General features: G+C 39.3%; 1 protein-coding gene across 16 annotated transcripts in view; it reads right to left on the bottom strand.

Moving 5' to 3' along the window:
* Positions 1–18,794, bottom strand: part of GIGYF2 (GRB10 interacting GYF protein 2) — a 75,041-nt gene that overhangs the window by 54,082 nt on the left and 2,165 nt on the right. For all 16 annotated transcript variants that reach the window (XM_030456254.1, XM_030456262.1, XM_030456247.1 and 13 more), the window contains 3 exons: positions 8,308–8,387; positions 5,588–5,717; positions 2,795–2,890 (listed from right to left, as the gene is read on the bottom strand). In XM_030456254.1, the coding sequence (XP_030312114.1) occupies positions 2,795–2,890; positions 5,588–5,717; positions 8,308–8,348 (267 nt within the window). In that variant the 5' untranslated portion in view covers positions 8,349–8,387. The remainder of the gene's footprint in view (positions 1–2,794; positions 2,891–5,587; positions 5,718–8,307; positions 8,388–18,794) is intronic.

Here is an 18,794-nt window from a genome sequence, read left to right as displayed (position 1 = left end):
TAGTCCGTACTTGCGCTTCCAAGTTACTTACCTGCCATTTCCACACTCTAAAGGTATTAAGTGAGCACCTGCTCCTTTAATTGATGATTCCAGCACAGAAGTGATTACACCAGCAGCTTTAAACACATTCAGTTGCAAAAAAGAGATCAGCACCTACCTATACCTGACACCATTACTACCAACTCTTGACTTAGTTAAGTAAAGCAGGAACACGCAAAGAGCAATAGAATTTGAATAAAAATTTATTCACTAATCTGCTTTGCAGAAATGTCTGGTTTTTTCTCTAAATGTATCATAAGAGTAACATTCTTTGGGAAAAACTAAGTTTATTTAAGCAGTTATTTAAAGCTTCAGAAATTTAAGTGGATACTCATTTTAATAAACATAAAATTCAACTTTAATATGAGATAATTTCTAAATAAAGTTTTCAATACTGAATGCATAATTCACAACTCTGGCCCCATTCTCTGTCCCTAAAGAATTCAAAACTGGGCCAAAGAATTCAGGACTATGTTCAGAAATGCTAATGAAGCCAACCTGAAGTCACACACTTTCTGAATTCAAGTTTTAAATCACCAGAATGCAGTGGATTCCAGACAGCTCTCCTATCAGCTTTCTTGATAGGAACTTAAAGAAGTCAAACTGCTCAGGTGAACCCATCTGTATTACTAGATGGGCTTTGAAGGCCTTCAGAGAACAATGAGACAAGCAAATATATACTACTTAAAATCTAAATGGCTAAGATCAAAGCAAACAGACAGCTGAAGGACTTTTAACTCATTTCAGAAAAAAAGCTTAACCGCTTGATTTGTTCTTCTTACAAAGCAGACCCTCCTTCCAGAGAAAACTGGTAACTAAGACTCCAGAAGAGGGAGAAAAAACAAAAAATCAACTCACATGTAGCATAACAGCAAGGTCAGCCTCCAGTAAATCTGATTTTATTCTCCTAGTGAAGTTTAAAGCACCTACTTCAAGTGAAAATGAAGCACCTCTGTTTGCAAATCACCACCCTAACTGCTGTTGATACTTCTGCTTTTTTGTGAAGTGATGAAATATTTAATTACAGAAACAACTTTAAGCTATTCATCAGCCCCACTATCTTGCCTAGGTGATTCCTTAACTTTCAATGCCTTATTTCCCAGTAAGGAAAAAAAAACAAAACCAGTAATCTCATATCTTTTTCCAGCTGTATTTGACTTGTTTGCCTAAACTCTGAACAAGTTCTGCCTCCCCTCTGCAGACCCTGTTGTGATGAAGATGCAATCCTTGTAATGTGCATAGTGACGATAATCCCCACGGTAAGCAAAAAAAAAAAGGCAAGTCAAAAAAGCACCCTACTTTTGCTTCAGTGTCCATCCTTGACAATGCACACCAAAAAGCAAAGGCGCCCCAAAACAGGGGCTCAACTACTTGTTTAACAGCTATGGAAGATGTCTCAAGAAAAAGACATCAGAAACATAACCAATGAGAGCATAAGAAACCCAACATTCAGCAAAATCTTGAGGCTACATCTCATCTGCTTGTGGAGCAAGGAAGACATCTGAATTCTTTCCTAAGACAAATAGAAATAAGGGGTGAATGGCTACTGTATGTCTGGTTGACCATTTCCTGGGCTGTCTGCCTGAATATTCCTTTTGTTCCCACTGGAGAAGGGAAGCTGGGCTAAGATTTCCCATAAAAGCATATTTTCACTCTCAGGTGTTTTTGAAGACTACAAGATAAAGTGCTACAGCATATACACCTGAACCTAAATATGACTGCTGATGAAAAGCCATTAGCATCTTATGTCAAAGGACAGCATCCTAAAAAGACCCCCAAAATACTCATTAACTTTGAAGAGGAATAAATTCTGGAAGAGGTGAGCAGGATGTGCCAGAATACTCAGGCACAAAAACATGATGAAAATTTCAAGAATACAATAGCATTGGGCAAAGGTAGGAGGATGCTCTGAAATCATAAGAAATTAACACTCCCCACCTCTACAGAAATCAGATTACACTCAAGTCATTAAAATACTCGTATTTTCTAATAGAAAATTTAAAAAAAACACCAAACAAATCACAGCATTCAGACATAAGTGCTAAGGTACCAGAGAGCAACTTCAAAATCTGGAGACAGCATAAAGAAGGAATCAATTCAGAGACAGAAATCTAGAGGAATTTAACCAGAGGGGGACAGGCAGTTTTCTATGCTTGAAAGCCCTTGCTTTAGGTTTGGTTCCTAACTAGTCAAGTCAAACTTGAGGTGGAAACTTTGTGGACTGCCTATTCTCACTCTTATGGAAACTTTGTGGACTGCCTATTCTCACTCTTATCTTGGTCACCAATTAATTATATACCAAAGAAAGAAATAATCATGAAACTGCTTACATACAAACTGGTTGAGAGTACTACACCTTCCTAAGAAATATGGCAAGCCAAAACACTTCCCACACTTTTCCAGCAACCACAAATCTGAAGTTACAGAACTCAGACATTTCTATTAAAACAGAAAAACTGTTGGAAAGCTTTCACTGTTTTTAAAGTGCTATGTAGTAAAAAACAAAAACACCCCAAAAACAGGTAATAATTCCCAGAAGATGATCCTGGATTTAGCAAGTTGACTGTCTGCCATCAACAGAATATCATATTGAGCATGAACAGAATTTAAACTACATGCTAACACAGCATGCTTTCATAATTTCTTTCCCTGAAACCTACTAATCTCCAGTTTTATGTTCTTAATGGAACAGTCTTTATTTTGCCTTTAACCTAATGCCAGCTTTAAGGTTTTTTTATTAATAAAGGATACAAACCTGTTCTTCTTCTGTAAAAGGTACAAGTGCCAGTGGTGGCAGGGGCTCCTCTTGTAAAATAGGCAGAAACTCCTTATCCAGAAGGTCTGAAGGTATCTGGATCAAAGGAAAATAGTTTACAAATGTACCCAAGTATTTCAGTTTCAGGGATGATGCCACATACTTGGATTTACACAAAATTTTTATCCTGCCAATGCTGTCCCCATGCACACAGTACACTGAGTAACTTCCAGTAACAGACTGGGGGTGGCTGTAACTCTACTGCAAATTGACATCTCTAATTAAAAAAAAATCCCCCCCACAACTATAATATCAAGATCACACACAACACAATTCAAACTTCCACACCACTGTAGTTCAAATGTGAACCTAATGAAATTTACACTGGCAAGTTAGAAAAGTTATGCTTTAACCTCAATGGAATTTATAGCTAGAATTTCTCTATTAACAAAAGTACCACATATAGCACAGAGTTAGTATTTGATTCAAGGTCAGCATTTACAATTTACAACCAAGGAGTAAAACTCAAGTAAATCTACCAGTATGGATTTAGTAAGTAGAGAACACTGAATAACTCAAAATAGATTTTAACACTAAATTTTAAATCTGTCCAACATCTGAGGGAAGCTCCATCAGCATGTGGACAAGAAGCTGTGAGTTCTTATTACACAACAGAGAGCTGTTTCATAGAGATCTACCTCACAACACTGGGAATAAAGAATCCTCCCAATTTTAATTGAAGCAAAGCAACCTAGGGCTTTATTTATTCATTTGAGTACGCAGCAGAAGTTGTTCTCCTTGCAATCAGAGCACCTTTTAATCAGAGCTGCATCCCAGCCTAATCCTCAGCCAGCATGGAAATACATGTACACCAAAAGCAAGACACACTCAACTGCACTTGTGGCACACACACAAAGTATTCTTTTGGACCACTCATAACCATCAGAGAGCTTCCCAGGACACAGAACCTTAATGGGCTGTTCTGAATCAGTCCCAGCTGCAGAGGTCTTTGCATCATCTGGTGTAAGACACACAAACTGCAAATGACAATGGCCTCTAACAGGCTGACTGACTCAAGCCTGACATCAAGGTTTACTTTTTAGCTTCTCAACACAGAGTAGGGTAATTCTGCATATTAAAGCATGGCTTTAAGCTACACCACACATTTTTTTTAGAAAAATCTCTGACATTCAAGCAAGACAGGGCTCCCAGCACTGCATGGAATCCCATGGTGGGGTAAGAGGGGGGGAGTGGTGTCTGTGCCCATCTACATGCAGAGCTAAAGGCACAACTTGACATCTTTTGTCTCTGAATTGAAGATAAGGCTCTTAGAGAGCAACTTGGAAGCCTGAAACCATATGTATCAATAAGCCAGCCTCTGACACCATCTACAGAAAAACCTAAAATTTACAAAGGCAGAATGTAGGAATCATTTGCCAGAAACACTTTAAAATGTGACTTTTCTATTGCTGAAAACTTGCTTGAAACATAATGAGAAGCATTTGAATGAGAAGGTTGATAATGAGAAGGTTTGGATTTTTCAACACTTCTCTTTTGTATCACATGTGCTCAATTGCTTCTGTGTCCCAAGCACCAGAGAAGTGAACAACTTAAGGACTGCTCTCATGGACCTGATCACCTGCTGAATTACCTTGCCTCCACATAAGTAAGGAGTTCTTGCCTTTTTTATAAGATGCTAATACAATTTCACAGAATTGTCAGAGTTGGAAGGGGCCTCTAGAGATCATCCAGTTCAACTCTCCCACTAAAGCAGGATCACCCAGAGCAGATTAAACAGGACTGCATCCTGGCAGGTTTTCAGTATCTCCAGAGAAGGGGAGTCCACAACCTCCCTGAGCAGTTTGTGCCAGTGCTCTGTCACTCTCATAATAAAGTTTTTTCTTAAGTTTAAACAGAGCTTTTTTATGTTCCAGTTTGTGCCTGTTGTCCCTTGTCCTGTCACTAGGAACTACTCAGAGGAGCTTGGCTCCACCTTCCTTGCACCTACACTTTAGATACTTGTAGACATCAATAAGCTCTCCCCTAAGCATTCGCTTCTCCAGGTCCCAGCTCTCCCAGCCTTTCCTTATAGGAGAGATGCTCCAATCCCCCAGTTATCTTCTTTACCCTCCTCTAGACTCTCTCCAGTAGTTCCCTGCCCCTCTTCAGCTGAGGAGCCCAGAACTGTATGCAGTATTACATCTGTGGCCTGGCCTCACCAGGGCAGAGCATGAGGGGGAGAATGACTTCCCTCAACCTCCTGGCCACAGTCCTGTTTATGCAACCCAGGATTTCACTGGCCTTGGCACACTGCTGGCTCATGGATAATTTACTATCAGGACTCCTAGATCCTTCTCTTTGCAGCAGGTCCACCCCAAATCTGTACTGGTGCTTGGGGTTCTACCTCCCCAAGTGCAGGACCTGATTTATTGCCTTTCAAGGTGCATGGAGTTACTATTTTACACTATTAAATAAAAATTAAAGAAAAACTACATGGCTGCAAGGAGACTTCAACCTCAGACATCTGTGGCACCAGGACTGAATATGACAATCTGGTTGGTTTTGTTCTTGGGGGGTACCCCTAAGCCTAAGTTGCCCCTAAAGCAGCAAAAAAAAAAAAAAATAATCAAATAAGGGCAGCAAGAATGGGATCAAATAAGCAACACACACAAACCCTGCAAGTGGACCAAGGGACAGTTTCTTTGTCCACAGTCACAAACCAGCTGGTTCCTAATCACAGAACTGTCAGTAGGAACACACATACACCAAGGCCTTCTTCCTCTTCCTGCTCACCTTGTTATCCTTTAGAAAAAGTGCCAACATTTCTTCTCTCCCATAGCGATAGTCTGCTAGTTTGTACTTTGGCAAAGCCGGAGACAGAGGAGGGGATGTCACACTCCCACCACTAGACAAAGCTCGCAGCCTGAAAGAAAGCAGAACAGCAAGGAAAACTCACCTGGGGAGGATGTTTCTTCACCAGGGCCATCATCACTCCACACATTTATAGATTTGACACAAATAAAATAAATCCAGTAATGATGACAGAGGAAAGACATGAGCAGTCTAACTTTGAAACTCTAAAACCGTGTGCTCCACCAAGAAGAGTGAAAGGGCTTCCTGAATTTTTCCCACAGCCAGGAGAGAGAAGGAAAACAATATTCCCACAAGCACATCAAGGAATTCAACTCATCAGCCAGAAAACTCTTTTGTTTACTATATAGCAATACATTCTTAAAGCCTTGACTAAGCTATTTGCACAGGCTGCACAAAATTCAGTTTTAAATCTTCCCTGCATATTAATGACAGCAGCTTCTTTCTGACAAGTAACCACACCAAGGACAGCACAGCAAGCATGAGGAAAATGTTTATTCAGGTGTGTAGCAAAGCTTAACAGAGAGTATAAGACAGTAAATTTTGCTGAGATTTTTTCCTCTCTGGAATCCTACTCTACTCGAAATTCCTTTTCCAGAACTCAAACTTAATGTCATCTTTCTCAAAATGCACAACCATTTAGCCATACTTTACACATCAGAGGTATCTCGAGCAGTAACCTAACATGGTAACTAACAACTATGCTGTTGAGTTTGGTCCTACCCCACACAGCTAAGTTGCTCAACTTCTTGCACATCATATCTTAGTTAGATTATATTTCTCAAACACTACAGGTGGAATTGTCTCATCCTACACAATCGCTTCCTCAGCTACCCAAATATCCCGTGGTTTTAAATTTGAGGAATGTATTACATAAGGATGTGTGTCAGGAAAGAAAACCCAGACCACTTCCCTACATTCTCTGTGATGCATCTTAGAGAAGTAAAGCAATGAAAATTATCCCCAACAGTCAAAATTCTTAGAAAAGAGGATCCTCTAAGCTAAAGCATGGATTCAAAGGCTACCTTTCGCCTAATTACTGAAGCATGCTTTTAATTTGCTTGATTATTCTTTTATCTTTAGAGAAAGGAAAAAGTAATTTGCAAGTCAATTGTTTATCTTACTTTTTTAGTTTGGTGCCACCCAGTGGCAGCTTCTTTACATGCCGCTTCCAACCCAAAAATGCCTTGGGAGGCATTATTCAAAGGATTAGGTGGCTCAGTGTCATGTTCAACCCCAATAAAGCTCAAACGTGACCGAGTTTCCCTGGTAACTGATACACCAGCACACAACAGACATGACAACGCTGCAATCCAAAAGCATAGTTATATATCTTACAATTTTGTGCCATTATTCCTGTAAAAATCTAGTAAATCCTTAGAGAATTACATACACTTCTATACTTTGTCTAATCTGATTGTTAAACTAAATGCAGATCGAAGTTCCCTCACTATGACACAGCTCTCAAGTCACTGTTCAGATCTGTGCTTTTTTTAGAGTTGCCTCCCCCCCCCCTTTTTTTTTTAATATAACTTTGGCTTCCATCTATCAATGAATCCAATCATGTCTCTCTTACACTGAAGAGCACTCCAGCATAAGATATGTGCCTGGTGAGTGTATTTAGAGATAGTGATAAAATCATTCTTTAACCTTCTTTCAATCTCACAAAATAGACTGAGCTCTCTCATTGTTTTCTGGGCCACAAATCATGCCTTATTTCTGTGTTGAATACTCTCCAATTTTTGCACATTGTGTAGAAAAATCTGTCAGCAAAAGTGAGTACATTATTCCAGTAATAGCCTTACCACATGCTATGCAGCAATTATATTGCCTATAAGCACTCCCCACTGCCATTTACATACTTAAGGCTCACATCACTCCTCAGGAACCACACCAGCCAGAGCTCGTTTGTAACAGCGCAGTCATCAACACACCAACAAGAAACTGGAACAAATACTCAACACCAGTCACACCTGGGCAATTATCCTTTAGCAAAAGCCAGGAGGATGCATGTCAGACAAGCCTGAAAACTAACAGCTGACACCAGGTTATACAACCTCATGGATTCCCTTCAACAAACTAGCTCATTCTTCCTGACACTTCTCCAGGTGACATGAAATGCACTTTCACCCTGTTCCATAGAGATTATTTTTTCAAAAACAAAAGTGCTCAGAGGAAACCCTTGGAAAGGGGACACTCAGGGAAAAAACAAAAAAAAAACAAAAAAAACCACAAACTTGCTTAGGTATAGATTTAAGTCCAGTAAGGAGAGTGTAAGAACTTCCTATTTAGTATGTATCACATGGAAAAAACAAACAAGTGATCCTTCTTCACTTGTTTTGCCACACCACCTGATCACAAATATTATTCCTTCCCCAGATGGCAGCAATGTGAATATCATACATTACCCTAACACGAAGCCTAACTCATTTCACACACAATGCCAATTTACAAAGTGAAGACTAAATTTATAATACTGCTTTCAGTCACAGGCCAGAGACTGAGGTAAAGCATATTACAGAGCCATCATGTCCCATTCACTCTTATACCCAGTTAAGACCCAAATGACAAAAATTTTTTTTGGTTTTTTTTTTGTAATTTTAGACAAGGTTTCAGAGTTTCAAAGAACAGAAAAAACTTACCATTCAGGCCCAAAGTTAAGTGTCTGAGTTTCTGCTGCCATTTTTTCCTGTTCTATTTCTCTTTTTTAAAAAGTGTGAACCTGAAAAATAAAACGTTTACTATGAAAAGAACTGGATTAACACAGTCCCTCATAAATGTCTTCATAATAAGAAAAGCACACCTGGTCATGCACAGATCTGGGTAAAAAAAAAACAAAACAACTGGAGACTGTGGAACACATAGCTTGTTAGATTTGGGGTTTTTTTGAGGAATCCATTTAAGCTTTCTAACATGGATCTCTTACCTAAATTCCTCTTTCAACAGCACAAAAAGGACACTGGATCAGAGTGCCTGAAGAAACAGTTTGTACAAACAGCCCCTTTTTAAATTGGTGATTATCACAAGACAACCAAAAACACAGAATTTGATGCATAATCCTCTTCTGTAAGAAGAGTAACGCTTAATTAACAGAATTTCAGCTTCCTGACAATTACAAGAGGATAAAAACCCCACTAGAGCTACAGCAGGAAAAGATTTGCCAGCTGTTCAAGAAATTCAAGAAATTTCCACTGCTCACTCTTGGACACTAAGCTCTCTAAAGACTGTGACATCCTCCCAAATCTGCAGGCAGATAACCATATCTCTCATTCTTAGCTTAATATATTAAGCAAAAAAAAAGAAAAAAAAGCCCAAAACAATAAGAAAAAAAACAAAAACCAAAAACCAAACAAACCCTCCCCTGCCCCCTGCCAAAAAAAAAAAAAAAAAAAAAAAAAAAAAAAAAAAAAAAAAAAACTAAACAAAAAAAAAACAGACAAACAAAAAAAAAAACCCAAAAAAACCACACACAAAAAAAATCCTACACCATTTCAGACCTGAGCTACTTTTGTTTCCATTATCCAGGGTCCTGCAGACCCTAGAGAAGAACAGGTCAACTTTCAAGGTACTAAGACAGCATGGACAACAACAGATGAAACCACACAAACAAGACTGAGGGAAGATCTCTTTATCAGAACCAGACAGTTCTGAGGAAGTATCTTTTGCAGTAAGAAAATATAACTCCTCCTTCATTCCATCAACAGGAAAATCCAAGCTGCAGAGGAAGGTCTTTCAGTTTTCTAAAATCAGATATGCTGTAGCCAAAGCTTCCTCCTCAAAAAAAGACTTGAAGCATTACCTACATAAACTGGTTGATTAGACTCAAAGAACCAATAAAGACAGAAGGTTGGAAGACAGCTTTGCTGTATCAGAACTCTGATACAAGGAGCAAACAAGGAGCTTCCTAAATCTGTCTGTAATTTGAATGAAAAGGTGATGGGAAAGAAAAACAAGATGTGGGGAGACAGAAGTGGGAAGGGCATTTGTTACCAAAGAGATGAAAAAGACAAAAACAAATGAAGGAAATTTTTTCTTGTATGCTACTGAAGTAATGATATTAAAATTAAAAAAAAAAAAACAAAAAAACAAAACACAACCTGAAAGCTAGAAAATGCAAAAAAACAAACCAACCCAGGGCATAAGATTACAAGTAGGTGTAAAGTTCCCTGCAGTCTAAACCTATTAACCAACATTTGGCTCATGTGTTTTATATATATTATATAAATTTTAATTTATACATAAATGATAGTATTTATATTTTCATAATAGCCCTACATAATGAAATGGCATTATCCTCACAAAATGCACCAAAAGCTAATACAAAAATATCCAGCTAGTCTCACAGACATAGTTTGAGATTCTTTTGGTCCAATTTGGAGTGCCTCTTTGAAGCATCCACCAGCTTATTAGAGCTTTCAGGGAATATCCACCCACTCCTCTGCAAATCAAGCTAGAGGTTTAGGTAGAGGTGACATACAGCACCCACACATGAAAATATTATGGGGCAACTCAAGTCAATCATCACACATGCTTGGGCAGAGACAGAGGGAGCAGAGCTCTTGGATCAACCAACATGGATCACTGGGGATTCCAGGATCCTTCCCTCCTAATATCAAAGCTAGGTTAGCATCACTGACACCAGGAAGGATGGCACTGAATGTTTAACTGTAATGGAAACACAGCTGAAAAGTATCAGCTACAAGGAGAAAAGACTAAAAACCAGGCAGGATGGAGCAGTTTGCTAGTTTTGGAGCCACTGGGTCTCACCCCTCTTCAGCTTCTGGGCTCCTTCCCAAAAACTGAGGTTACTGTCCCATTTTTCTCTACTACATTCCTACGTACTTTGTACTTAGTACTTCCTGTTTCACTACCTACAAGCATTCTCAAAGCCTCTAATTTCATCCCAGTGAGCTGCAAAATGGCTTTCCTTGCCCCTCACTTTGGCCACCAGACTCTGTTTTGGGAACTCTTCACTAGCTTCCTCTTCTTTGTTGCATTTCACTAAGTTCCTTTCTCCCTAGAAGTTGACTGTTTGAAATTTGATTCCAAACTGAGACACCTGTAACTGGATAAAGTTGTAGCAGAACAGGAGAAAACCCCACAATGAAAAGCAGATGTGCAGATGATTTGAGTAAGTGTAACAGGTGAATTTACTCTAATAGGCAGTATGACTCAGACATAAGACGTAGACAAAAAAGAAATGACAAGCAAAGCAGTGCTCAGAGAAAACCCTTGGAAAGGAGGCACTCTGGAAGCAGGTAATGATTTGGGAGAGGGGAGCTGGGAAAGAGCAAAGAGAGACTGCAGAAAGGTAAGACAGGAGGAATACACTCAGAGCAGACAAGATGGGGAAAGCAGAAACCCTGTGTTGCTTCTGCTGGTTCCCAAGGCAGCAGCCAAAGGGGAGCGCAAGGAAGCCAGACCAGAGAAGAACCTCTGACTGGGACACAGAAGACAGCTGGAGTGCAAAGGAGGAGCTGTTCCAACTGGAAAGGCAAGTTGGGGTGGCCTACAGCATGCTTGTGAGAGGGATGAGTCAGGGAGGAGCAAGAAAAAGGGTGAAGAATTAAGAAATTTATGACCCAATCTTTCATTTCTTTTTAACTACCTTGGCATGGATTTATGCAGATCTTTGTCATCTAGAGAACTTTAACAGGTTCTCAACTTTAATGTTAATAATTGTTACATTTTGGTCTTTTTTATCTATGCTGCCACCTTATTCATGAAGGATAGAATACCACACATGTACTACATACCTAAGTACATTTCCCTGATGTAATTTAAAGGGGGAAAGCCCCTTTCTGAACTAATGGAGTTTTGGAAACCAAGTTTTTCTACAAATTAATGGTTATTGAGTCAGGAATCTGCACAACCACAGACTTTCTATGGGCAAAGAGCACATAAGGATAAGCCTTAAGCTGAAGATGAGGCCATATGTAGGTAAATGAGTACCACTGCTTGGGCAAGAATGCTGAGGGCTTGCCACCACTCCTTCAAAAAGGAACCATTTCTCCAAGGTTTTCTTCAAATCAGTTCAATCTTTGATCAAGATGCCAATGCAGCCTTACAAACAGCTTTCCTGCATTTATGGGGGCAATTGTTCCATAAACTGAGACTAAGAAGACATTTTCCAAAGGTGGTACCACAGCCACATACTCAATAGCAGCATTCAAGACTAAAAGAAGGAATCACATCAATCCCATCACCAACCTGGCAAGGGAAAAAGCATCTTTTTTATTTTGTCAGGAACTTAGTGCTTTGGAAGTCAGAAGACCATCCTCTGAGCAGGGACAAAAGACAATCCAATAATATTAAGCCCCTAAGTGGCTTTCACTCACAGTTAAGTAATATAGGTACAGAAGTTGCTACCACCACCACTCATCTCATTTCCTTGGCTGGCTTTAGGTGCATGTTTGTTTCAGCAAGATCATGGGGTTTGAAAATTCTTTTTCAAGCAAACTCTTTAGGACCTGACAAACCTATTAATGTTTTTAGAAACATCTGCTTCAGACACAAGTCCAACCTTGGTTCTACTAGCTGGATCTGTGTTAAAACACAGAACATTTCAGTAAAAAAAAAAAAGACATATATATATATATATATAGGTATGTATCTTAGGAAGGTCTATCATCTCTGTGGCACATTTTGGCCACATACAAAAAGTGGCCAACATACAGCTATCTAATAAATACCTAGCTACATACATATCTTCTACAACATACAGCTATCTAATAAACACCTAGGCAAAAAACTGTAATTCAGATTTGGAAAGAGCTGAAATTTCATGTTTTCCAGACTTAGCTCAATCTCAAGATTTACATGCAGTTGCCATTTTAAGGCTTGTCCCTTATTCACAGGCACTTGACATTTTCAGGCAATGTTAAATTCCTGCATTTCCATTACAGAAATCTGTTGGCTGTAAAGTTTCACCAAGATGTTTTGCTGTTTTGGATAAACTGATTCTTAGCATCCCAAGTTGAGTCTAAGCGATGACTGCATTCAGGTCTACCCATCTAATCTTTCCTACAAACAAAAACCAGTAAAGATTGTCACTGCAACTTACAGCTTTGGGGCTGCTCTTTGCTTCAGCTTTTTATTAGTTTTGGAACTTCAGTCTTGGGAAAAAGATAGATCACTGATCCTTCCTATACAGAGCTACTCATTTGGAAAGGGTTTCCTGTCTGATCAGAGACTTTTAGGAAGAAAAGTATTATTTCCTTTCAAGGTAGTTCTGTTGCTAATGTAGGCTGGAACAGCCTTTTTAACCTGTAAGTTGGCTGAAATGTTGAGAACCACGGCATACCATGGAAATCTAACATAAGCAGATTAAGAGCAAAGAACTGGGTACTCCTTAAACAAACAGGAATTTAACAGCAGTGCTCTACCATGCAACAGCAACATTACATGGAGTTGATAAAACTTTACTTTCCAGGAGAACACATTCCACGGGCAGCTATCAGAGCTTGCTAATTTCAGTGCCAGCAAGTGTGATTTAAAAAAAAAAAACAACAGGCTGTCTGAATAATTTATGTTGATTTTTCTCTAATTCTTGAAATATTAAAGATTCAGAACTGTATGCAAGCTGCTTTTAATGTGCAGTGGTAAACAGGATGACTCAGGTGGCCACACTATCAGGCTCTTTGATATTAATCATTGGCTAAAGCAGGCAACACTGATTAAAGGACACTGACATAATTAAGGCCAGCCAAGATGGGTTCATGGCAGACATTAAATCAAAACATACTTTTATAAGAGTAGATATTTCATTGCCCCAGCAAGTAGGTAGAATAAATTTTTAACTTCTGTAGGACATTTCCATTATGCAGAATGTTAAAAAGCACAAGATCATCCAGAACCACAAAGTCTCAAATCATCACAACCTATTTTTTAATTTTGACCCTCTCTTCTAAACAAACCCACAACAACCAATCTCAGAAGGCCAAATATTCTCAAAAAAGAGTAAAGGGTAAGAAGCTATTCTCTGTTTCTATAGAATTTTTAACACTGGCCCACATAACTTGTAAAATCTGAAAATTACAAACATGTATATGGTAAATGATGGAAATGACACATCATCAATAATACCATTATGAATTATTCAATTACTCAGTCCAGTATAGCAGGTTGCATTTAATAAGGCCAAGCATACAATCAAAAGACTCCTGAGCAGAAAACATGGGTGATTCACAACAAATGCAAGAGTATTCTGGAAAAACACAGTCCTGCAACCAATCCCAGATTTATGACAATGATCACCTGAAATGAATATATGACACAACATTGACAAGAAGAGCTAACAGAAAGCACAGAGAACAGAAAAAAAGGAAACAGTAAATACAGAGTGAATTTTATCACTGTAAGGATACTGTGTCCTGTTCTGTTGTCCATCAATCAAAGCTGATAAATCAGGTGTTCAAATACTGATAAAGTACTACAGATATGCCTTAGAGTGAGAAAAAAAAAACAAAAACAACCAAACAGCATAGCTCTATTTACTGGGCTTTGAGAAAAACTTAAGTATCTTGCTCTGCCTGTAAGTGACAATGCAGGTAAAAAAATGCTGAAGACCAAAAGGTTATTCAGTAAAGGTATGGAAACAAGACATTCAGAAATTAACAGCACAGTAAGTTGTCTTCAGATCAACATTAAATGATTTTCTGAAAAGTTTGTTCTAGTTTAAATAGAAAATTCATCAGAGAAAAAAATCCATTAGTCATATTACATAAGATGCCAGACAAGTCACTGTAGTCCCTCCTGGCTTACTAAGACTTTATTCTGATAAAGGCAGTAAATTTTTCAAGACCTATCTACCCAAATGCCAAGAGGAAGTTTTTCCTACAGGAACAACATCTACACCATCCGCTTCTCCAGAAACTATCACTCTGTTATTATTTACATTTTTAGATCTCCTAAAGCCTTACAGCCTTCCTGTCTCAAATAATGGCAAAGGTGTTTCCAGCTCAGCATTTTCTGGTCAAAAACTGTCTGCAACATTCCTTAATGACAGAACCAAACTGATGGCCCTCTGCTCATCTCATACAAATCCAGATGAATCCTCAGGGAGTGCTGCAGCTTGCAACACTTTGCACCACAGTCAAGAACAACAAACACAAGCAGCAGGCACTGAAGCTCTTCTGGGACAGGATGACAAGAGAAACTAGGGAGACCTGCACACCTGACAAAATCCAAGAAAAATAAAGGAACATTAAAGATGACAATTCCAGACAGTTTCCTGCTCCAGTCCTTACTATGGTGAGCTTGGGTGGTTAGAAGTAAGTTAGGGAGCGATCCACCTCTTGCCTCACCTGAACAAGCAGACATGAAAGCTTTTCCTGGTTTCTCCACTGGAAAGCAGCATGACCTCCACCTTTCTGAGAAGCCTCCCAGCCGAAGGCAGACACCAGCCATTAAGCTCCAAGCAGAGTCAGGGACCACACCCTTGGCCCTGCCACTGCATGGAACGCAACCCAATTTTTCCAAATCCTGTCCCAAAAATTCTGCCAGCACTCTTGTTTTGCAGCTGAAAGCAACACTTCCACCTCTGTCTACCTTGTATATTGAAAATTTGCTGGTAGGTAAATACTTGGTCTGTGCCATTCCACAGGACGTTATGGATCAGGATGCTGGCTCTGCAGGGATCCCAGTAGCCATACCACATGAACTCTACCAAACCCAGGCTGCAGCACCTCGCTCTTCCTCGTCAGGCACCTTATACAGCCTATGTGCACAGATTCAAAGTGGCAGAACAAAGCTTCAGACTGCATTCACTGAAAACCTAAACTGAATTAACTGATCTGGGGCTTGTGAGTTTAGTTGTTAAACGCCATTTACATAAACTGCTTCCTTGGGCTTTGTAGAAATTCTCTTTTCCCCACTCTTTGTTAAGGTCTCCTGCTAATACAGTTCTGAGATGCCCTGTATTTCAGGAAACAGCCAACAGCGAGAAAGTGTCTAACATTCACAGAATCATAGAATTGTTCAGGTAGGAAAATACCTGCAAGACCATCTAGTCTAATCTTTAACCTTACTCTACCAGCCCACTGCTACATCATGTCCCTAAGCAGTGCCTAACAGAATAGTAGAGCCTATATGCATCAACCAGGAAGTCAGAAGGTAACTTGTAATCACATGAATTATAGCATTTTAACAGCTTATCACTTCTCTTTACATTAAGATTGCCAAGATATTCACTTGTTTTGATCTAAGAAGCCTATCTTTGTATATTGACTTGTGGTGTTATTCTCATCCTACCTTAATACCCCTAAAGCCTAGCACAACACAGAGAAAACCAGGCATATGGATGAGTCAGCACTAAGCCTAATGTAAAAGCTTCCAATGGTTTTAATGGTAGTTGAACTGGGCGCCTGATTTATCAAATCATTAGATGCTTTCCCTTAAAAACCCTGCCATATGCTACTCCCATCATCAGCCTCACCCACTTTCTATCACACACACGTTGTTCAGCCTCACACTGACGTCACCCCTGCCTGGAGGAGGAGGCTGGAGCAGGCAACAACCAAGCCTTGGTCTCTCCAATCTAAAACATCCTCAGACTCAGCCATGGCTCAAAACCTACCAGTTTATACATCTATTACTCCCTGGTCATACAAGCTCCTTGCTACAGGACATTCTGACTCCAAGTTCCATACATTCAGCATCACAAAACTTCGCTCAAAGTGATCTTCATGAGTACAAAGTGCATCTCTTCCTCCTGCTCCTGCCAGTCTGAGCTGCCACACACAGACCACACACACCAGCCTGACCTACATGAGAGCCTCTGACTCTCCCAGCCACACAAACCTGTATATTTATCCCAAAATACTAACAATAGAATGCAAAGTATTTCCGTTTTTTATCCATGACAGGAGGGGGAAAAAATGTATTTAAAGTAAGTACACCTTGAATAGAGTATTTCTCTACTGAATTAAAAGGATCAAACACCCAGTGAAAAAACATTACCTTCACAGAGTGCAATGCATGATGCTTGCTTTGGCTGTAATGACAGCTATGTAATAGACAAAAATATTTTTCTAACCTGTTCATTTTCCTAAATTGTTATATGCAAGCTCACTTGTCTGTTTATAATGACAAATTATATATACAAGAGCCACTGCTGAAGGCATCAAGTAATCATTCTTACTTGCCTTGATTTTTTTAAAGCAAATGACAAAAAAGATGGGAATTCATCATGCACAGCTTTAGTAATTAGCAGAGGGAACCAAAAAGTAGTAAGTGATCCATAAGGTACTGTCAACAAGGTAGTATTTTAAGACAAATTGTCTGAATGTCCATTAAAATTTCTCATCCAGCTATAGACTCTGCTACCTCTACAGAGCTCCTGGTAGCCTTTCTGCTTTTCTCCACAACCCTGAGGTCTACAAAACCAGCTCCTGTGCATTACAAGCCTCAGGGATTACAGGAGAGACTTGCTCCTGAAAACACAAACTTAGATTTCATGCTTGCCAAAAATACTCGGGTGCAGCAAAACAATTCTGTGCATCCTTTCCATGCCAAAATAAAATAAAAACTAAAAGTGAGGGATATAAACAGTGGCAGCCTATTTTCCCCCATAGATATCAAGCCATTGCTACAGTTTCTATATTCAAGAAATATTTAACCACTTTTAAAGCCAATGGACTGCCAGCCCTCACTCTGACAAGAGAGAGGTGGACACAGTCTGTAACCAAAACTGTGGCCACCTCAGCTGTACACTGCTTTGTTATTAGACCTCAGTCTGCTACAAATGCCTGCTACCATCCAAGCTGAAGATGAAACATTAATAGTATTAAACACCACTCTGGTGAGCTACAGGGTTTATGTATACTTATGCTACCATCAACCACAAGAGGGCCAATGTTATAGAGACCTTATAATTAAATAACTTCATTCTTCTTAGTTCCATCCATAACTTAAGTATACCTTGAACAAACTTGCTAGGTTTTCTCAGTTCAGACAATTTCCAAGTCAGATTGTTTGTGCAACCAAAAAATGGTCAGGGGTTGACAGCAAGAGGAAAGGCAAGGCTAAGCTGGGCTGAAAACTGACTCTGTTCCTATCCACCATCCTCCCTGTAGCATTTCACACATGTAGGTTTCCAAACGTCACTCATTGAATTAAAATAAAATTATGAGAAAACCACACAAAGCAAAAGTGCCTCTTTCAACATCAATGCTTCTTCAGTAACAAAAAGCTGGGTTTCTCCTTACCAAAGCATCCAACAGATCTCTAGCAAGCTATGTAGGAAGGAGAGGCAGGTCACGCCTGTGCTTTTACACTTATAAGCAGAAGCTTCATTGCTCTGTCCTTAGCTCTATCTGTAACCATGAAATAAATACAGCTTATTTTCACTCATCTTGAGCAGATGCACTGAGAGGAAAGCCAAAAAACAACAGCAAACAGAAAAATGAGGTAAAAATGCTAGGAAAAAGGGTTTTTTTCTCAATCACACTATAAGAAGATTTAACATCACTCCTTAAAGAGCCCCAAGACAGAAACTTAAAGACCTTAATGAAAGAGTAAGAAACATACATATGACAGTTACTTGAACTTACAAGATCAGACAAAAGCAAGCAGAATCAGATTTCACATTCTGGGTATTTCAAGCAAAAACAAAACCAAAAACCAAACCAAAACAAAAATCTAAAGATCTGGAAGCCTGAACTACTTTAGAAGAGAGGGCAGAGGGGAAAGAAATGATCCAAGAAGTGCAGGTGCCCAGCTCACCTTTGTCAGTAACTGTGAACCAATGCTGCTCTTCTGTGGTCAAACAGAAAGATCTTTCAACAAGAGGCATGAAGTAGCAAATGACCTCATCAGGCAACAGATGCCCCAGAGAAATGTTCCATATGACTTTGACATTTAGAAGTATCTACAGATATTAAGAGCTGCCAACTTTTTCCTTACTTTCAGGTGTAAGAAACTCCCAACTGATGGCAGCACTCCATTTAGACAACTGGCTTGAAGAGACAGCAAGCACAGCTGCAGAGATGCAATTATGTTTAGCCTAATTCCTTAAAAAAACACAAAAGAAAACATACCCTTCACATTACCCTTTTGCACATCATGTCTTTCTCAAGCAAAGAGTAAAACAGTTTAAAAAATTAAGTTATAAAGCACTTCACCCTTTATT

This window comes from Calypte anna, chromosome 9, assembly GCF_003957555.1.
Source record: "Calypte anna isolate BGI_N300 chromosome 9, bCalAnn1_v1.p, whole genome shotgun sequence".
In the NCBI taxonomy this organism is placed as follows: Eukaryota; Metazoa; Chordata; class Aves; order Apodiformes; family Trochilidae; genus Calypte; species Calypte anna.
This window is presented reverse-complemented; position numbering and strand designations above follow the sequence as displayed.